The 22,831-nt window shown below is 40.5% G+C and overlaps 1 protein-coding gene across 6 annotated transcripts in view; it reads right to left on the bottom strand.

The window, feature by feature from the left end:
- Positions 1-22,831, bottom strand: part of MID1 (midline 1) — a 346,779-nt gene that overhangs the window by 75,171 nt on the left and 248,777 nt on the right. For 4 of the 6 annotated variants that reach the window (XM_066249082.1, XM_066249084.1, XM_066249081.1 and 1 more), the window contains exon 2: positions 21,763-22,478. In XM_066249082.1, coding sequence (XP_066105179.1) covers positions 21,763-22,422 — 660 coding nt within the window. In that variant the 5' untranslated portion in view covers positions 22,423-22,478. The remainder of the gene's footprint in view (positions 1-21,762; positions 22,479-22,831) is intronic. The other 2 variants (XM_066249087.1, XM_066249086.1) reach the window with 2 other exon arrangements.

The raw sequence follows: 22,831 nt of genomic DNA, 5'->3' as shown, positions 1-22,831 counted from the left end.
TAACTCTTTGATATTTCTTCCCACTTTCTGATCTTTACAAAAGATATTACCATTCTCCAGGTTAGAACTGTAACATAATCTTAGACTGTGACCTCTTTTTCATGCCTTCTACCTTAATCATTCTTTAAGGTTGTTTGGTTTTTCATTAAAAGACCCCTTTGCTTGAGCCTTCCTTTTCTTCCCTAGGTTATCCCTCTGACCACGTCCTTCCATGAATTGCTGGTTTTCATTCCTGTAATTTTTGCCCAGCCAATTGGGTCTGTGGGTGGCCATCAAAGTAATCTTCCCAGCAAGTTTATATAACTATAACATCACATTCCCAAAAGTCCAAAAGCTATCCATTCTTAAAGGATCAAGTTCAGACTCCTGAGTTGACATGCAAAGTCCTCAAAACAATAGTAGATCTAGAATTTCCTCAGTAGAGGCTATGATTACCACCCCCCCCCCAAAGATGAATGTTCAACATCAGTTACAATGGATTCCTTATCGACCAATAACTGCCATGTCAGTTGCTCATTCTGAGTCCCTGGTTCTGTCTTTCCACCTACCTAGGATTTTAAAAATTCTTCTACAGTATCTCAGACTCTAGCAGAAGGCTTAGCTGTGCAAATAGGGGCACTAACAAATGCCTTTTCAATAAAAGAGCACATGAATAATATTAATACAACTAAAGATGTCCTGTGTATAATAGAAATCACATAAAGCTAAATCTTAGTTCTATTTCAAAATTGGATAGGATTAAATCACACCTTTCTGAAGATATCCATACATGTTTGAGACATCAAGCCAGAGCTCACCATACTGTAAAAACATTTTGGTTAAATAAGTTTCAAAAATTGCTCTCTGGCCACAGAGCTATCTACTACTCAGTGGATTGGACAATAAACTTAGACCATAGGTACTGACAGGTATAAGATGGTTTACTGAATTGTGAAGCATTAATAAGAAGATACACACTCTCTTTCAATGCAACATTATTTTACTCAACAAAAGCTATTTAGGAGTAAAGTGTACTAGTAAAATAACTGCAAACACTCCCCATATATCTCTAATTCTATATATTAAAAATAATCCAGGAATGAAATCATTAGATCGTGTTGCTGGCTCCAGATCAGACAGATGACTTAATAATGATCCATCTCCCTAAAATAAAGCTCCTCTCTGTCTGGTAATAATCAAAGAATTTACTCTACCTGTGATCTCCAATACTGCCTCAACCACATGTTAGCATTGTGATTTCTATGCATTTATCTGATTTTTCTTTGCAATGTTATTCCATTTTACATAATGATAACTAAAGAAACTGAGTCACATATTTAACTTTCTCTTCATGATTAAACTTGAATACAATGGTTTCCTGGGTTTTACCTTTTAACCACTTTCTTGAAAATTAACACTAACTATTTGCAACTATAGTTTCTCCAATAACCAATCAAAAAATTTAAAATAAAGAAAAATATATCTAAGGGGACTTCATGTTGGTTTAATAAAAAATAGCATCTTTGGTGCTTAGGATGGAAAGGTAACCCAAAGTGTCCTGAGACAGAGGTTAATAAAATAAATATATATCTATTTATTTATGGGGCCAGCTTGGAGGTGTCCCAATCAGAAAGACAGATTTTGTTTTGTCAAGATGGATTGATGTTGCTGGAGGATTTGATACTCCTGCTCTTAGGTCTCTAGACAAAATCTTAGGTTTGGAAAAGAGAGCCCTCTTATGAGCCCTCTTGAGGATGGGATGTCAAAGAGTTTGATTCTGGCAACAGCCAGCCCCTGGGGTCGGAGGAAGGCTGAAAGACAGTGGGTAGGTAGGTGGGTTTCTGGCTCCTTGTGGATCCAGATCTGTTTGATGAATCGTAATGACTATTTGGTTCCCAAGACTTGACAGAGGAGACCAGGGCCAGCAGTTATGGGACACTGCAGCACCAGGAGTGGCTCTACCACACTCCTGTCATATGGATGACAGACAGGGTGATGGGGCCTCTGTTCCCACCATTGTGCAAGTGCTTCAGTAGATGGAAATGGAAGCTTAGGTAAAGGCAGACCCCCATTGGAGGGCCTTTGCAATGTTTCAACATCTGGGAAATTCCCAAATTCTTCATAGCACCAAGTACTTTTGAAATCAGTTCAAAGAGTTCTGCCAGTGACCTTAGTCTGCTTCCTGGGCAGTTCACAAATGATTCTAACTGTGGTCTACAGAATGCTCTGCAATTCATAGAAGGAGTTCAAAGCTAAACTGGCTCAATTACAGAGTCTGATGCATTGTTTTAAAGTATGAAAATCAGTTTGTCTTTGATCATCTGAGACCCAGTGTCCCATCTTTGGCGTCACAGATCATGAAAGTCTACTGTTCCTATTTAGATGGTTCCTCCCAAATTGAATATTCAGTGTGAGCAGTGAGGATGCCACCCAAATAGTCAATTTGGTGAACATTAAATCAACCAGTGCCAATATTCTCTAGTAACATATACTGAGACTATCCCTGCTCTTCTTATAGTTAAGAGGACTTAGGAAGAAAAGACTCCTGAATCCCTCTTAGAAGGAAAGCATCATTAGGACAAGACTTCTGTCTCTTTTCCTGCACTGGATTCAAAGTATGCCCAATGCCATGCTTGCTGCATAGATTCTCAACAAATATCTGCTAAAGAAATGGATGGATTGGTGAAGGAGTGAGTGAGGGAGTGAGGGAGTGAGTGAGTGGGCGGGTGCATGAGTGGGTGGATGGGCAGGCAGGTGGATGGAAGAGGAAGTGAATTAAGGCTCCTATTGAGTTCGGGAAAATAATTTGACCTTTTGGTCCCAAATCGTGAGAATGAATTTAGGGGGCACGGAGGGTTCTCAGATTACAGAACTATGCTGGTGCTGCCTGGGAGGTGGAAGTTTTTCCAGTTCTCTTAAATGGGTACTTCTGATTCTATTGAGAGCTTTCTGGAAGGATCTAAGTACTTGGCATTCTGACATTCTATGGAAAGTACCGAAGGCAACAGGCCTATCAGTCTCCTCCTCTGCCCTGAACCCTGAATCTCTCCCAGACATGTGCTGAAAACAAGGGCTTCACTCCCGGGGCTATCTCCTCTACTCTTTGCCCAGAAAGCTGCTGTCACATGGCAGCAGACGCCATTAGTGGACACTTGTTTCTGGGTTACAGACAAGCAGAAAACACCGAGTTCAGGCGCTTCTAAGGGGTTTTTCCTTCAGGAATTCACAGCGGGTTACTGGAACTCTTTCTAAATATCTGAAATCACTAACTTTTACACTTGACCTGAAGGCAATATTCTTTGGTGCACTCTGATGCAGGCTATGTCCGTAGCACCCCTTTTGATGACCAATTACACAGATCGAGATTCAAAACCAGGAATAGAATAAGCTGTTCATTGACAAGCACTTTCTTCCCTTTAGTCCTAAAGTATGAGAGTTTAAAAATGAGGACATTAAAGTAGGTTTTTTTTATTTGCCTTTTGTATTATAACAAAGTATCTCCAAAACACATAAGCTTTAAATTGTACTTTAGTGTCTGTTTCAAGGAGTATCCCAAAAACATACAAGAAAATTGCAAAAATGAGTTCAAATCACAAAATAAAAACCCCAAGTGTGAACTTTCTGGGCACAAGTAGAGTAAATGAAGAGTCTGATACAGGAATTTGGGAGGTGGGTGGCAGCGTGGGGGTTTTAAGGGAGAAAAGCCTTACTTCAAAGACTTTTGGAACCCTTCATAAGTAGGTATTTCCACTAGACTTTCTGAGCCTGATCAGACTCCCCAGGACTGTGGTTCATTTATTTCCAAGCAGCCATTTAACCACTGGCTTAAGAGTCAACTCCATCAGGGGAGTTTTATCACCACTAATCGACCCTAGTGTGGACAATGTTCTTATGACGTAGGATAGAATTTGGCAAAATTCAATGGCCATTTAAAATAGTTCACAAACTTCTGGATCACATAAATTAAGTCCTTCATAGAATTTTCACCTAAATTAAACATTACAAATGTACAGCTGGAAGGCATGTTTAAAAAAACTTCAACTGTATACATTACAACCATTAATGTGCTTTGCAGATTTTTTTAAAGGCTGGGATGAATCCAAATTGACCATGTGTATGCTGTCTTTGGCAATCATATGGTTTTCCAAAACAATTATAGAAATAAGAGAAACATTTGCTCATTGCTACTAGTGTATGCAATGTCTCCATAGGGTACTTTGTGCTTTTGGAATAAATGCTCAAGACCTTAGAAAATCGTGTAGCTCATTATTTACCAATGTCTGCCAGTTGTAAGAGATGAAAAAGTCATGATGAGGGTTGGGGTAGGGAACAGAAGAATTAATCAATACAGTGATTAACATCAGAAATAGTGTCCCAACAAAGAGTGGAAGGATAAAAAAGGATTAAACTTAAACCTTTGCTGCTCTAAAGATGTTCTTTCCTTCAAAAGATTTCAAAGATGCTCCAACTACGTCATACAACATCATAATTACATTTGAATTTACTTTCCTTTTGGGTTAGGGAAAAAAAAAAGAATATTTAATGCAATTCAATTCCAGCTCATTAAGTGTAAGTCTCAGTTCAACTACCATGTACCAAACACAATTTTTCCCATATGACACTCACTGGTATAAAAATGTTCATGATAATATCCACATAACCACATCTGCATACTTCTAATTCATTGTGAAGTGTGTTAAGAATTTGTCAGCTTAAAAAAATCAAATATTGACCATGAGATAAACTTAATATCTGACAATATTCAGTTTTGGAAAAACAATTTTCAGTCACACAAACTCAGCACTGAGAGCACACATGGGTTCTCATACCCTCCTTGGTCCCAAGCTCTCCATGTTCTTGAGTTTATCTATTCCAAAGCATTGGGTCATTCTCCTACCCTGCCTGGAAAGGGGGGCTAGGATGAGGTAACAACTCAGTTGTTTAGAACTGGAGGAGATGATTCTTTTTCCACATAGCCCTCCTTCTACAATAGGAATCACAGTAGTAACAATGATAGTAGTAGTATATGAGTGGTATTAGCAGCTATAATAGCAGCATTCCAATAGCAATAACGGTAATAGCAGCTACCATTTCTCGAACATAATACTACATGCTGAGTATTCTGCATATTTTATCTCACCCTCTTAAAAATGTTATAAAGATGAGGGAGGAGGAAAAAGAAACACATCTGAAATAATGCCAGTTCAACACCTCCAAACAATGCTGGGGCTGTTCTGTGTGGTTGCTTTTTAAAAACTCTTCTTCACCAGTTTATAGTAGTCAATAATTTGCCTATTTAGTTTTTATTTTTTTTTCTTCTTTAATTCTATTTGGCAGTATTGACTGCTGGAGTAAATAAATAAATAAATAAATAGTTGAATAAGCTTATAGTTTACATATCCTTAACTTTAAAAAATATATTGAAATTGACAATGTATTTAAAATTGAACTCCCAAATAACAGCATGTCCTACAGGGACTTCCCATGGTACATAAGACTTCACAAGATAAAGACCAGGCCCCGAGCGGTGATGTCCCCTATCCTGTGAGGACATTCAGGACACTCCTGAAGCGTTTTGGTATCACAGTCACTGCTTGCTGTCTTTTATTGCATGGAACTTATTACTTAGAAAAAATTTTAAACATATTTTAAGATAATAATTTTTCTTTAAGCAGTAACAGCAACCCCTCCCCCCAAACAAACCAATATTTAGAAACAGTAAAATGAAGAATAATTGCCTCAATTTGGGGAAAAATAGTTCTGAAATGTTGTATTTTTATTTAAAGTATTTGAATTTCAGTAATTTATATGTCATTATTCAAGGGTTTTGTGGCATTTACTGTCCACGCTCTGTCTTCTCTATAGCTGTTTCTATAGCCTGAAACAAACCTATTTTGTACACCATTTTCTATGCCTACTGTCCATCCAAGACAACCTCAAGGATAGAACTTACCAGGATAAGGATCAAGTCAACCTTTAGCAGCTCTCTAACCATATAACATAACACTTCCTTGTCAGAAGAAACACTTGGTATTAACTCATATCACTCATCTTCTAGAACATTCCTCTGGAACACTGTTATTTCATAAAATCACTTAGGGCTATATAACTCTCAACAGCACTGGAAAAATGACTCTTCCCCTGAGCCTCAAGAATCAAAGATTAAGGCAGCAATAAAGCTTTACTAGGGTGGAGTTAGCAACGTGGCGAAAACCAACTTAGATATAGCTGTCCTCACATTCATGGGGGGAGAGATTCATCCTCCAGCATGCTGCACTCTCCTGCATTTCTCCTAACCTTACATGTGGCCATGAGGAAGCCCCAGGCTGCAGCTTAGGCCTCCTATGTCAGAGAGTAGAATAAGTCACAGCACTAAAGATAATCACTTATCACCATTTGGTGAAGATTTCTGAAGCACCAGATATTCCACTCGAGCCTTCAGGAGCATGATCTACATACTCCTCACATAAGCCATGAGAGGCAGTTGGGGCACGATCTACATACTCCTCACATAAGCCACGAGAGGCAGTTAGCAGACCAGTTTCTTAATTTGGAAACTCAGGTTTTGACATGCTCTGAAATCTTCTCAAAAGCAAACTTACCTAAGGCAGAGACAAAACTTAAATTAAGGTCGGTGGGGCTGTAGATCGCCTCTGACCAAATGTGAGTCAGAAAAACTCAAAATGCCAGGAAGATTACTGCCCAAAGCCTCAGGGAGCTGTTTATCTCAACCAGTTTCCGGATCTTCTAAAACTTGTAAGCCAATGGCCATGCATAGCATAGAAATAGGCAACAAGGGAAAAAAAGAGCACGATGCAAACATAAAATGACAAAAATGACCTATTGTTATTATGCATATTACAGTTAGTATGGGTAGGCCTCATCAAGTATAATCACTATTATTTACGTGGTCAGATGGAGTGGTAGATTATTTTAATCACCTATGTCCCATCTAGCAGGCCACACTCTATGCTGCCATTATCTGTGATGTCCCTCTCTCTATTATTCCCTATGCTGTCCTTCTATAATGCCCGTTTAGTAAACCTAGTTCAATGACTGCAGCACAGAGCGGGACATCACGATGGAAGGGCATCGTAGAGTGGAGGATGCCAGAGACAGATGAGACACTTCCTGTCAGAGACAAATTAGTTCTGTTTCACCATCGCTAGTGTTTATCCATCCTGAGAAATCATGGGCAGAAAGTGATTTTATCTTTGTAAATATGACTGTGATTTTTTTCAGGACAGGAAGCACTTTTATCAAATGTATTGTTTAAGCACAAAATGGGAGAGATGAAGTCATCTTCTCTGAAAAGTACAGGTAACTACCAAATACAGATAAATCAATCTTCAAGGAAAGTGACCAGATTCAATGACTTTTTGACCTTCCAAGAAACCCATTTTTGTGAGTGCACGTTGGAGGAAGGGCTACACAAACAGCAAATAAGAGCCAAATAACTTTCCACATTAATGGTGATGGCTTCGTTTCCACCACCTTGGCTTTACCCTACGGTCACTCCCAAGGAATCCTAGGAGGCACCTCCAGCTATTAGACATAACATTCAAAATTTCTCCAATTTATTGAAAAGAAACCTAAATAAAATATTCCCTCCTCAGTCATCAGCACAATGATAAAGAATGAAGAGATTTATAACCAATTTCTTCACTACTTGAAAAGAAACCAGATCCCACTTTCCTTAGCAGAATGTTTTTTCTTGCTTTGGTATTCTGATCACATCACTGTGTTTTCTGATATTCCAGCTGAAAAATGTCTGGGCAGAAATATTACTGATTGGCTCATGATGTTAGTAGAACAATCATTGTGATGATTATCTTAAATTTGATAAGTATCTTCAAAATGACGACTTCTCCTAAGAACAGAGATAATGAAAATTTCTGTGCTCCAGACTAAAAGTGTCTACACTAAGATACTTGTCTTAGCATACATAAGGTATTTATTTCACTTCTGCAGAAACTATGTATGTTACAGACACTGGCTCCTATAGGAAGACCACACCAAGTGGAAGAACAGTTACTGAAGGTTGGTGTATTTGTGGTCTATCACGTGGGTTTCCACTAATGAATTGTAAGTCCTAAACTAGGGGTTGGCAAACTACGGCCCGTGGGCCCAATCGGCCAGCCTCCCATTTCTATACAGTTTCACTGGCACACAGCCACACCCACTTGTTTATGTATTGTCCATAGCCGCTTTCACACCAGGGCTGACTTGAACAGTTTCAGCAGAAACCCATAAGGCCTGCAAGGCTGACAGTTTTTCATAGGTGGCTCTTATCCGTTTGCTAGCTCTTGCTTTGATGAATTAATCTGGGCCTCGGTTTCCCCATTTATAACTGAGGTTGGGCATAATTAAAGTTTTCCACCAAGTATGCACACTGGAATCACTTGGGGAGTTTGGGGTAGGTCCCGGGGCCTGAGCTGCACCTCAGAGGATCATGATTCATTGAGCTGGGCCCCGACTCAAGGAAGTCTATGAGCAGCCAGGGCAAGAACCCCTGGACGAGATAATGACAAAGGTCCATCCAGCTCAGGGCTGTCATAACATGAACCTCTTGGGAAATCCACAGCATCTGGCTGCAGGAACAAACACTTGGAAATTATGCCTGAAAGCCTTCGGCCGCGGCACTGAAGACTCACATTTGATTTATGCCATTCCAAGTCTTCAACTTCAGGAGTTTCAAATGTACCGTTCTGCACCGATGAAGATGCAGAGCTATGTAAATATAAACAGTTCCTTTGAAAGACAGATTTAAAATAGACTAGGAGATTTAATGAGAACTTTTGATCTATGGAAAAAATTTTCTTTGACTATTATCACAATTAAAACTATTATACACGAAATATAAGCCATTTGGGTGAACGTCTCGGCCGCCAGCCTGTTCTCTGCAGACTTCCCACATGGTAGAGAGCCCCAGGCTGTCTGACAGACAGCTACACCTGCAAGGTAGTCCTGGGCATGCGCTGCAGTCACTGGGAAATCCGGGGGATAGCAGATAGTATCAATGCACCTAAATCACGCTTTGGGAGGGGATTAAAGGATATTTAATAAGCCTTTGGAGGCTGCAATATTGCTGACACAGCCCGAAGGATGGCATGTGTGGGCCCAGACTGCTCAAGACGGGCCAGGCGCCTGGGGTGGAAGAAGGCCGCCTTGCAGAGCAGTGGGGTGGCTGCTGGCCTGCCGCTCCGAGGGGCTGCAGATGGTGGGAGGGATGCTGCAAAGGCTGAACTTTCTACCTCTAAGGGCAGACTTGCTCTGAGAGTGAAGCTATGTCTGAGAGTGAAGGTGAGCATTTCCCTTTGTGTGACTGGCAAAAATGCTTCAGGGCGTCTCAGCCTTGGCACCAATGATTTAGGGCAAATGGACTTCCTGTCATGGTGGCTGTCCTGTGCCTTCAGCCTGTTTAGAAGTATCTCTGGGCCCTGATCCACAAGATGCCAGTATCAACACTTTTCATTCTCAACTTGTGAGAATAAGGCGATTGTGTACCGAGTTTACCCTAAGGTCTTCTTCTGGATTTCTTACCATCCTGCCTCAAAATGGAATTCAACACAACTGTGCTGAGACAGCAGGGAACAAAATACATACACAAATGTGTGTGTGCGTGTGTATATACAATACAGCATTATTTTGTTATATCTTTTGTGAATGGTAAACATGTGAGCACCCTTGCCGGAACTAAAGTTTAAAAAAACAATCAAACGGTCTTTTTTGTAATCACTGGGGAGCAATTTGTAGACTCAGAAATGAATGTGGAGACTTGAGAGGCAACATTTTCTTGCTTATGTATTCAGAATTCTGAAGAATGGCTGGTGGGCTATGGTTTTCCTTTTTTATCTGATGGGCAAATTCTACTGACATAGTAGAGACAGTAATCTGATTAAATTATTATGGGCTGTTTCATTTGTTTCAACAAGTATTTACTGCTATAAAATACCTTGTTGTTTTTAAAAATGTTCTAGTCATTGAAAAATGAGTAATCAGATACAAAAGAACTATAAAATACAGTCATCGGACTTGAGAAATGGACAAATGATTGAGGCAGGAAGGCTTGGGCCCAAAGAATATTTATAAAATAATACAGAATGCTATGTAATTATAAGAGTGGCAAAAAAGATATGCAATGTCGGAGATGAAAGAATTTTATGGAAAGCTATGCTAGGGTAGCTTCAGTGAGCCAAGAGTTGGTCCTTTAAAACGATCTGGAGTTACTAGAGGAAGGGATGGAAAGATTGAGAAGGGAGATTCTTCACTTTTATTTATATAAACTTTGGATTGTTTGACTTCTTAGAAAAACTTGTACTGTCTTTGTAACTGCAGCAAAGGCTTCAAATTGGGAATAAAGAGGAGAAGAGATGGAAGCCCTCAGGGAATAAAATAGTAATGGCAGAATAGCCACTATCTTTTGTCCTGGGCTTCCGAACAACCAAGCATTACAGGATTCAACCCTCAATTATGACCTCTGTTGTACCGAGGAGGACATGAGGCTTAGAGAAGTTACTTTTGTTTCTTGCCTCACCCTGAGTTAACACTACTCTAAAATGGCTAGGCCAGGGAGCAGGTTGAAATCAGACTCCAAAGTCGTCTCGGACCTGCCAGATCAGAATCTGCATTCTCGTAAGACTCCCGAGTGGTTCCTATGTACATTTATGTTTGAGACATTCTGGTCTCAGAGTGTAATTTAAACTTACAGTCCTGACTGATAAGCAATCCTAGAGAGAAGGATGGATAATAGACGAAAAAGCTTTGTTACTAACATGTGGTGACCATTTTGATTTGCATCCATGCTTTGCCAAAAATAACTAAATAGGAATAAGAACTCATTTAGGACTCTTAAGAGATTTGAAATGTCAAACTCATAGACCAGGACTCTAAATTTCCATTTTTAACCAGGATAATCATATTTCAAGTGAATAAATGAATTTAGGGATCATCAGAGTCATTCATTCCTTCTTTTACCACTTACGTATAGAGTAGCTGATAAATATTAAATAATTCAGCATTATTGTAAATAAATAAAAATTCCACATGGATTTCCATATCTCAATTTTGTATTTTTACTTTTGTTTATATTAGAACTGAAAACAGATCATCTTCAATCATAGTCACCACTTTAAAGGAAACTTCTTTGCTCAGTCCAGGGAGCCCTTGTGTCCAAAGCTAATACAAAAATTCTGTGTCTCTCTGTCACCCAAGTTCTTTTTTCTTCTTACGTTTTTGAAATGTGGCATGTTTGAGCCATAGTTCCACTTGTTTTAATCATAGGCAATGCTTAGTTAGGGGCCAGATGGGGTCCCTGGGTCTGAGATCCCAACTTTCATTTCTCTAACCACAGTAAAGGTATTTAATTTCCCATGGCCACATGGTCCGTGAGGTTAAGTAGGTTCCTATTTACCAAACTTCTCCCACCCACTAGACACAGGGCTAGACGCTTGGACCTGTGTATTATCTCATTTAATCCTCCCAAGATCCCTAATGAGCAGGTATTAGCATTCTCATATTTTAGCAGGGGATACACGGTTGTTCCAAGGATCAAATAATACTTGAAAGTGCTTTGCAAACTGTCAATCTGGAGATTTGCAAATGCTAGTTATTACTCTTGGTAATAATAGCTGGTTCTTGGTGTTGAATCCACAAATACCCTTGAACCACACCTCAAAACAACTTAAAGCAGCATCTTGAAAGATAACTCCTCCTCCCTCCACTACTACCCAGCCCTGGCCTGCAAGACTTTTTTCTAGAAGTAAGGAGGCAGCATGACAGCCTTGTCTGTTTTCCAGATGGATTTCCAGAATAAAAGAGAAACTGGAGCCATTTCACTTATCTGGAGCTGGCGCTGAACACTATGAATGAGTGAGGCCACTGTTCACTGGGGCCATCTGGAGCTTGATTCAGCTATCCAGGGGCAAAAGGAGCACCCCCTCCAAGCTCCTTTGCTGGAGTTTGTCCAACTATCCCTGTCTCCTGCAGGACAGAAACAGAGACCTCCGAGGAAAGCTAAGAGGAGAGCTAAGAGTCCAGCCCATGAACAGTAGACCTTTAATGAGAAAGGGTCTGGCCCAGAACTGATCATGGATTGGAAGCCTGCCACACCAAAGGAACACACAGTGTGGATACCACTGTTGGTCCTCTCTGCACATTGCTTTTCATCAAAATGAGTTTTCACTTCAGCTTTTGGAATTAGGTGATTTTCAGATAGCAACACCTAAGTCAGATGGTTTTAAAAACTATCTCATGGACTGAGTTTCATGGAACTCTTTCCATAGCCCTTTTATATACTCTTATCACAAGTTATAATTCCGTCTAGACCATGGAAGCAATCACTTATCTTTGTTATTCATTTCTGCATTCCCAGAGTTTACCCAGCGCTTATCTCATTAGCTACACACAAATATTCCTTGGGTGAATAAATAAGGGTTCTTTTCTTCCTTTTTTTCTTTAAAGCAGTATTTGATAAAACAAATGGGGGGAAAGATTGTTTATAAAGGCACAAAGGGGAGAGAAGCTTTTCCTACTTTCCATAATGTTTCAGTAATAAAAACCTAGTCTATTCCAATGTGAATAAAAACCATTATTTTTCTGATTTTTCCACCAATAAGCAGTAAAGGGGATGCAAAGAAGGATGCAGAGGATAACGCTGCTCTTTGATGCATTCCATCCTGATGGCACAGAAGAGAGTACGGAGAACAAAACACCCCAGGGCCACTACAGCGGAGGCTGGATGCCTGCGCCTGCGCAAGCTCCTCCACCTCCTCCTGCCATCATCCTCTTGATGCTGAAACCCCGCCCTCCTCCTGTTCTAAGGGAGCCGCTGCTAACACACAGCCCAAGGCCGGCCCGCTCCATTCTTCACTCATACACCAAAGGCCATCTACAACAAAAAAGAGAGCTGGCCAACTGAGGTTGTGATCGTTCCTGTGTGTCACATCACCTATATTTGTCACATCTGTTTATACATGTCTGAGTGTGACAGTCGTGGCATAAAACCAAATGCCAGCTTCTCTTTCCTAGGAAGTAGTTGTAGGTCAGATAAACCAGGAACATGCAGTTGCTCATCCCCCATGAATTTCAAAATGGTACTTGTTCTAAAGCCATTTCTTTCAGTCCTCCACTCACTGCTTCTTAAAAGTCCATTTTACTACTTAGCCTGGTTTAGAAAGAGGGACAAATCAAAGTTTCTACTCAATTATAATTCCCCTGAGGGTTGTTCAAAGTTTCCCAAGTCAGCCAGAAACAGCATGGACCCCATAACCACTGAGTAATTTATGATACTGTCAGGAAATTCAGAACTGGATCGCACCCATGAAGTCTTTATTGTAACAGTAAATGCCCAGATATAATAATACCTCGTGTTCATGGAACGCTTACCATGTGCCAATCACCATGCTAAACACTTTACAAGCATTTTCTTTTTTGATGAGAAATATAAAATCTGCTTTCCTCTGCCAGCCAAAAAGCTATCATCATGGGTATTCAAACCCTTTAGTAATAGGCCCAAAAGTCAAAAACATAAACTGAGTAATTTGAAGTGAATTTTGTAAATTTTTTTTTTACAGTTTTATCAGATTTTTCCAAAATGTTTGTGTCCCATAGTGAAATAAATCAAATCCTGAGCCACATTCACTTTCTCAAGCCACTCATAGCCTATTTATTATTTATTTACCTAGCCAGTGTCAAAAAACTTACCAGTCTTTCTAAGAATAACCTAATTTATGGTTTATCAATGACATAGAATAAGAGAGACTTTTGCATATCAAAGCCTTAAAATATATTTAGTTGCTGTATTTTCAGCAAATTGTACTACCTTTAATTTTGTAACTGATCAAGATGAACTGTGTTCTTTCAAAACTTTTCAACTTAAGTCCAAATAGCATGCACAAATAGATATGCCTCACTTATGTTTATTTGCTTTGTATATTTAATATACAAAAATGTAATCGTTATCTGTACATTAAGACATTGAGGAAAACATTACCCTAAGAAGGAAAGTAGTGAGCCCATTTAACTGCAGTTATAATCCATTTGTTTTCACTTGAACATCTCCTTTCTTCTGTGCGGCCCCCAAGGTCATATGGGTCTATCTGTGTGAACCCAGCTCTCGGCATGAAGTCTGGCCCTTGAAGACAACCCAGTCTGCTCTGGCTCAACTGTAGGAAACGTCAGCACGGGGATACCTAAAGGCATCTTTTTTGGCGGCTCTAGAGGCAGCAGCCTACATCAGCGATGGTGGCCTACTGCCAAGCCAGGAGTGTGTTTAAAATCACATAAAATCACTGGATTTAGTCTGAAAACCTCAAAAGAAACATCAGAAATGAATGGATTGCTTGAAAGGCAGTGACATCCGAGCTGGAACTTTTGGCTGCAATAGGAAGTAGCCAAAGACACAGAAGAAACCGGGCAGCAAGGCAAGTGCATTCGAACCCCGCTCCAGAGCCGTCTCACTATGTGGTTGGGGGACAAGTCCCTTTCACCACTCTCAGCCTTAACCTCCACAGCTGCAGAACAGGCTGAAGCAATATGAGCTCCAAGGTAGTTCCTCGCCCGAAAATGGTACTTAGGAGGTGGCAACCACCTACTCCTTACAGTCAGTCCAAAAGCCAGAAGAAATAAGCACACGATGTCCAGTGTGTCGCTGCACTAGGGAATCAGGAAGAGAATCACACGTATGCCTGGGTCCACGAGCCAATTAGCAACGGCACCTCCTGTTTCTTAGTCTTCACGGCCAAGATAATTGAATCTCACACTTGCATGTGTCTGCTGACAGCGAGGCGGGTTTTCACCTATGATACTCTGTCACTTTACCAATTACAGAGACCACCAAATGTAGAGTAATGTGAATGTCGTTTCGCCCTTCTGTTTCTTCTGATATCTTTGTTTGACCTTACTTTCAAACATACACATCAGACTGTCTCAAAAACAAAATTAGTTTGGTGTGACCCTATTAGAGGAAAAATGTCCCAAACCCTTAACCTGGCATTCAAAGACTTTCAAAATCTTCTCCCAACATGACTCTTCTAACATTCTTGGTCCTGGCCCCTCAGTCAGCACGCTGGGCTCTAGCCAGCATTGTCTAGAATCCCTAAGCTGTCTTATAGATTCCTGCCAACAGGTCTCTGCTGGCCTCACTCCTAAGGAATGCCTCACTCTTCTTCTTTGATGCATAATCCACCGATCTGTCATGGCAGCTAAATCCCACCACCCTGAAGCAAGATTTCTTGTCTACTCAAAACCAGAATCATCTCTTCCTCCTCCGAATCCCCAAACACTCCTAACCTATCAATTCTACATGTCCATCAACAAGTGTTTATTCATTGTTGTGCCTCTGCCCTTTGCCAAGTGCTTTGGAAACAAAACTACAAAACACATTAAAGCAACAACATGAATCCTTATCTCACACACAAATAATACAAATGGTGGTTAAAAAATAATTGGCAGGCAGTCTACCTCCAAAGTCTACATCTTAACCATCAGGCCGTTCTACTCGCTGGTTGCTTACATCTATTGTGATGTTCTAACACATATTGTAGGCTTCCTCTGTGCCAGGCCCAAGGCTAAGGACGTTTTATTTTGTTCTCACGAGTTTCTATGCAAGTGAGTACATTATTGGCCCTGTTTCACAGATGAGTATAAGGCAGTGCAGGAACTTTAAGCAACATGTGCAAGAACTACATTTGTTTACACATCCTGTGAGCTTTACTTGTCTGTGCATTTTCCAAAACTCTCTAAGCTTATCAAAAATTGTTCCAATAATAATAAGTCATCAGGTAATAGTACATTCCTCTCCTCTGGTGAAGGAGGGGAGAGGGGGCTCATGAGGGGGAACAGACAGGTGAGAAGGAGAGGAAGGATGTAGCCTTGAGTTTCCTGTTAAAAACATATCCCTGGAGATGTTCACTTTTAATTCGTATATCATAAATAATTCTGTACCAAACTAAGAAACTTAAAATATAGGTTGAACAAATTTTACAAGTATTTGGAAACAATATTTTCATCACATGGGGACTTGAAAAGCATAGAGTGCAGACTAAAGAATTGTTCCCACCCTGGCCGGTTGGCTCAGCGATAGAGCGTTGGCCTGGCATGCAGGGGACCCGGGTTCGATTCCCGGCCAGGGAACATAGGAGAAGCACCCATTTGCTTCTCCACCCCCCTCCCCTCCTTCCTCTCTGTCTCTCTCTTCCCCTCCCACAGCCAAGGCTCCATTGGAGCAAAGATGGCTCGGGCGCTGGGGATGGCTCCTTGGCCTCTGCCCCAGGCACTAGAGTGGCTCTGGTCGCTGCAGAGCGATGCCCTGGAGGGGCAGAGCATCGCCCCCTGGTGGGCAGAGCTTTGCCCCTGGTGGGCGTGCTGGGTGGATCCCCGTAGGGCACATGTGGGAGTCTGTCTGACTGTCTCTCCCCATTTCCAGCTTCAGAAAAATACAAATAAATAAATAAATAAATAAAAATAAAGAAAAGAATTGTTCCCATGAAGTGAGCACAGGCAGAAGTACATTTGAAGGGCCAGTTGGAACCCGTGGGACCCCATACAGCCAAAACATTCTAGGAGTCATGTGGCTTACTTGTTTACATATCCCCATGGCATCATGTGGTAAAACATACTAAGGTGTCTCTATCTATGTTTTAGGTTAAAATCTAACCTGGAATTATTGTGAACTAGTTTGAAAAAATATATGGGATTACATGAGGGAATGTCATACATGGTAAAAATAAAAAAGAATGACTGATACCAGAGAATGTATAGATGTCAAGTAATTTGACATTGTTTTTTAATAAAAGGCCTGGAAATGGTGGCTGTAATGGTCCCTTTTCTGAGAAGCCACTCTCTGTCTCTCAGGTCTGGGGTTGGGGTCCCTGCTTTGAGCATGATGTGCTTATGTCCACCACCAACAGAAAGGTTTACCTGTTGGAATTCTGCACTAGACTAGAAGCTCCATGGAGGAGGAGAACTGTGTCTATTTCTATTGCCTTCACTTATTAAGCATACAGTAACTTTTTCATGATCTCTCAAAAAACCTATATGCCAGATATGGTTATTAGGAGGAGAAATGAAATAATAGGTACGATGGGACTATATTAAGTGTCCATCACATATCAGAATAAAACAAGTGTAAATTGTTCTACAAATATTTGAAATATAGTTTATATAAATTCACACCATTAAATTCAAGCCAACAAAATGCAGTGTAGATCAAAATAATGGTTCACATCTAATTGGACAAAATACATTATCTGGTTCTGCCTTATTTAGAAACTATCTTACAGATGCTTTGTCATATATATATATATATATATATATATATATATGAACATCAGCAATCTCAATATGAATTTAATTTAAACTTTCATGTGGGGTTAATAGTTGATGACTAATGAAGCAGCTGACAAATATTTACTGAGAATTATTATCTACAAGACACTGTGCTCAGTCTTAGGTGAGTGATGATAGTGTGAGCCTAAGGTCTCTGCCTAACTTAAGGTGATAAAATTCTTGATAGAGACATAACATATCTTCAGTTGACTAGTATAGGTTGAACTGTGGCTGCACAAAATGCATTTCTTGAAGTCCTAACCCCCAATACTTCAGAATATGGCCTTATTTAGGAATAGGGTCATTGTAGATGAAATTAGTTATTATGAGGTCATACTGGAGTAGAGTGAGCAAGTCCTTAATCCAATAGGATTGGTGGCCTTATAAAAAGGGGAGAGATTTGGACACATGGACAAGCACACAAGGGGAATGCTAGGTAGATGATAAGACACAGGGAGAAGACAAGCCAAGGAGAAAGGTCTAGAACACATCCTTCCCTTGCAGTCCTCAGAAGGAATCAAACCTGCTGACACCTTGATTTTGGAATTCTGGCCTCCAGACCTGTAAAAGAATAAATTTCTTTCACTTAGCCACCTAGTGTGTGGTTCCTTGTTATGGCAGCCCTAACTAATGCATTCAGTGATAAATGAATTCTTCTCACAGACGAGGGTTTCTCAGCCTGGGCACCATTGCTATGTGGGGCCAGATAAGTCTATGTGGTGAAGATCTGACCTGCACATTTAAGATGGAGCTGCACACCTGGCCTCCAGCCACTACGAGCACCACAAACACTCCTTTCACTGGAACCTGCACTATACCTGCTACTATTTTCAAAGAAGAGCCAATTCATAGAATTCTGAGGAAAACTAAAGAAAAGTCTAGCTCAGTATCCACTTACAACTTTCCCAACCGCAAATAAAATACAAAACTTTCAAAAATATAGAACCTTACAATCTGTAAACAAAACCCAAGAGTAAAACCCCAAATCTTCACCTCCAAATGAGAAGAGTTACAAAGGAAAGCTGAGATTTAATCAGAACCTTTATCAAACTATTACAAAATTCCAATGGGATGATCCACTGAAACAGGCATTATACAAATACACTCCCTCGGCCAACTTTTAGAGTCAGAATAGCAAGACAATGGTTTGGAACTTCAGCACCAGCTAACTTGAAGTGGGGCTATGCTGAAACTGAAGGGCAAGGAAAGGTCAAATTTTCTCAGTTTGTGTATTTTTATAGGTGTAACTAGAGAAAAGAAACAAGAGCTCCAAGATTGTATGTTGGAACAGAAGAAAAGAAATGACTGCGCTGTAATTCCTTGAAAACTCTGGAATGCATTATATTAAATTCTCTTATATGTTATGTGGTTCACAAACCAAACTTTTAATCCAAGTTTGGAAGACCAAGGGGCTTCTCAAAATTCAATTAAAATGATGTAAAAAGGTCCACATTATGATATGCTCCATTTAGAGAGTCATTTGGCAGGAAGACTTTTCTCTTTTTTATCTTAAAATAAGAGTTCAGGAAATGTTGGTTTTATTGTCTCTTTGCTTCAGTACTTTATGAGTGCTTTCCAATGCACAGTCTCTGAAACGTTAGGTTACTGACATGATGCTGTTTCGGATGACATGGAAGATTTTATTTGTATGAATTCTAAATGTTAGAATTTTTATGGGGTTTTTCCTTTTATGCCTAGAAACAAATTGTAATGTACAAAAGTGTTTGCCAAGTCCATATAGAAACATGTATACTGAGACCTAATATGAGTGAAAATGTCCCCCAAAGTTTAGTGCTGTTGGAAGAAATGATTATTTGTCATAATCATGGCTGAATTCCCCTCTTCAAATAATGGGCTTTTACTAACAGAAGGACAAAAAAAAAAATCTCAAACAGGAGACACCTGAGTCCTACGTATCCCAAATTAGTAAAGCAAACCAATTGCCTTGTCAATGAAATCATCCTTAGAGGCCTCAGAAAAATACAGCTACGGGCACATTTACTTTTTCAGACCCAAGTAATAATTAACAAAAATATGCTTCCTTGGTTTTTGTCCTTTCTGGGTGCTGTTACTACTTTCTTCAAAAATCAATGTTTATATTGTATTAAGGTTTATTAAAAAGGAAATATATACATTCATAAATATATGATAACTGAAATACCATAGACACCGAAATGTCATATATGCATATGATTCTTTTATTCTAACATAAGTGGCATGTTTTAGAACAAACATGCTATTTGTTTAAATGCTTATAAAAGCACATTTTGTGGAATGGCTGTAAATAAATGCTCGTAAGTATAGTTTGTTGAGCGACTGCAAATCTGTTTTGGTGCACTGGGTGCTGTTTATATGCTTCTATTTCTGTAATTGTAAGATAAAATATACTACATCGTTAACTGGCAGGCCCTCCCGGTGACAGTATCAACGTCCACGAATCCACTGACTTGATTAGACAAGTGTGCAGGGCTCATAACTGAAGAGTTCCATTTTCATCACAAAATGGGTTAGAACATGAAGTGTCTGTCACCTCATAAATTTGGAGATGTTAACTACATAATTAATAACTCCTCTGTGTCAGTATACAAGTAATGAGAAAAACTTGACTGTCAGGTTTAAATATCAAATCCGGGAGCTGTCGACTATCAAACATGATTGTGGCGTTTTAACAAGCGAATGTTAAAAGGTGGTGGTAATCAATGAAAGGAACATTTCTGATAAAGGAACAAAACATCTGGTGTGTTTACATTTTAGAAAACAAAAATACCTATGTCTAATCATCCTGAACATTTTGTCTGATCAAAAAGGGGTGGGAGGGTCTCTCGAATTTGCTAGCCATAGCAGTTTCCGAAGAATCTGCTCTAGAGACACAATTCATACATGCATCACCTTTGCTATTGTTGGCTTTTGTAGTGTTTCTGGCTCCTGCCACACAGCGTACTAGAAAACCAGCCATCGTCTGTCTTCCCTTGTCTAGATCACTAAATCCTTGGGCTTAACTGCCTCTCCATGTTTAAAGACGAATTTGCACCAGTCATCACTGGACACTTTAAGTGAGGCATGCTGCCCAAGTGATGCTTTTGTTCCCCAAGTGACATCTGGAAGCAGGGATTCACTTCAGCATGTCAACTTCCCTCATCATATCAAGAAATAGCCAAACCAAATCACAGACGTGGTCTGTGTTAATCCTAGTGTCACAAAATAAACTGTGAGGTCCTAGGCAAGGCAGACATCCATTCACGCTGAGAAGTGATAGGAGTCATTTGTGGAACGTGACGATGTGCCCTAAGTGGTAATACTCTTTTGATCATGTGATTCATTTTTTGTTTGCTCAACAAAATGGTGTGTGTTTTTCCTGAGAGGAAGGACTTCAATATATATTTACTCAAAGCTCTTAATTTATACTTCCTTTACCTTTTAATTGATGTCTTGTGAACTAAAATTAGCTGGTGAGCATAGTATCTTAGTATCAGAGCAAAGTGTCTCAGCTGAGGTTGCAATAATTAGACTCACTGTCATCTGAAGCTGAGCAGACAGGCATCTGGAGACAGCTTATTTCCTCCCTGGTGCATTCTATCCATATTTAGAGAGAGATTTCTTAATTTGACATACAATCATATTAATTATCATTCCCTGAGCTGGAGTTAATCATTTCATGTTAAAAGTGAAGTTTGGCCCTGCCCGATAGCTTGGTTGGTTAGAGTACCAACCGATGCACAAATGTTACGGGTTCCACCCCTGGTCAGGACACATACAGAAACAGATCGATGTTTTTTTGTGTGTGTCTCTCTCTCCCTTCCTTTTTCTCTAAAACTGATAAATAAAATTTTAACAAGTGAAGTTCAAACAGTCTTTCCTGTAACCATAACTAAATAAAAAGCCTCCAAGAAAAGGAATTCGTTCATGAAACCTGAGATGGTGGGAGCACGCTAGTTCACCAATAAGGTGGGTATCATTTTCACCAGGAGTAAGAGGTTACATGTCCTCTAAAATCCCACATTTACTTCCGGCATTCCTCCTCCTAGTCTTCTGTTTGCATGGTAACTAGATACAGGTACAATGTGAGTGAAATTAGTTTTCCCTGACGAGTGAGGGAAATAAATGCCCCCAAAATGCCCAAAGCCAGATTTTATCTGCAGTTCCTTCTTGATCCCTCTCCCTTTCCTCTTTCTCCCTATCCTGTCTCTCTCTCTCAACGGCAAGGATTGCAAATGATCCAGATTGTTTGACTTCGCTCTCACCTTGACAACGCTGAAATTACAAGCAGCAGTCAACTTTTACAAGATAGCCTTATTATGTAACATCTATATGCTGCCAAAAAACATGCTAAAACAAATCAGATAACAAAGGTGAAGAGAAAACCTTCACCTGCCATGTAGCTAGCAGTGAATACACTTTTTATTTCCATGACATTTGCTGGCAGAAAGGGGTTGGCTTAAGGCGGATCGGACTAACCTTCAATTTGTCATAGCGCTCACTCAAAGCTGCCACCTGATGATCTCGGTGCCGCCCAACCAGTTTACACAAGGCACAGATTAACTGGTCATCGGTCACACAGTACATATTCACCTTCTCATCCTCGTGCTCCAGACACATCAGCCCCCGGATGTGGGAGTCCGGAATTGGCTCAATCAGACGGTGGCCTGTGAAAGGCTTCTTGTTTGGGTGAGTGGCTTTCAGGCACTCATCACAGTAGGACACTTCGCAAGTGACACAGGTCTTCACAGCGTCCTGGGCAGGATCCTGGTCACAGAACTGACAGAGGACTTTCTCGGCAGAGGTCATGGCGTTGGCGTCAAAGGCCCGCTCTCGGCGGGTCTCGCTGGGGGAGTTAGGCCCGCTCACGGATGCTTTCTGGAACCTGTCGATGATGTTCTGCAGAGTGACGTTCCGCTTGAGCCCGTCTAGACCTCGCTGGCTGAGCGTGATGACATGTCGGCAGGTGGGGCACTGGAAGGCGGTGATAGACTCCACGGACTCGTTGGTGGCACAGTGTGACACCAGGATACGGTGGGCGCAGTTGAAGCAGAGGCTGTGTGCACAAGGTAGCAGGAGAGGGTCCTCAAAGAGCTCCAGACAAATAGGGCAGGTCAGCTCCGACTCCAGTGTTTCCATCTTCAGGCACAGCTCTGCTGGGTCATCAGCAAATTCCAAGGAAGCTGATCAGCTATCTGGAAACAGAACGGAAGATCTGATTAGGCGCAAAGGGGTCAGCCATGTGGGGCTGTCAGCTTTGAATGCATCTCAAAATCATTCCAAACACAGTTCATGGAAGGGCAAATCTGTGTACATTCCAAATAACTCTTTGTATTCACCGAGGAAATAAGGAGGGGACAGACACCCTAAGCAAGCAAACCAGCTAACGTTTCTCCAAGTTCCAGTCACCGAAAGCAGTTGTTTTGTGTGTGTGTGTGTGGGGGGGGCAATTTTATTCTTTAAAAGGTCTTACTCCAAATTGGCAAGTTATTGAGACTATAATTTTCATTTGTATCCTCATCACAATCAACTTATTGTGTCGCAGCCA

Source organism: Saccopteryx bilineata, chromosome X, assembly GCF_036850765.1.
Source record: "Saccopteryx bilineata isolate mSacBil1 chromosome X, mSacBil1_pri_phased_curated, whole genome shotgun sequence".
Classification (NCBI taxonomy): domain Eukaryota; kingdom Metazoa; phylum Chordata; class Mammalia; order Chiroptera; family Emballonuridae; genus Saccopteryx; species Saccopteryx bilineata.
The sequence above is the reverse complement of the archived record's forward strand: the minus strand, read 5'-3'. Positions and strand labels throughout refer to the sequence as shown.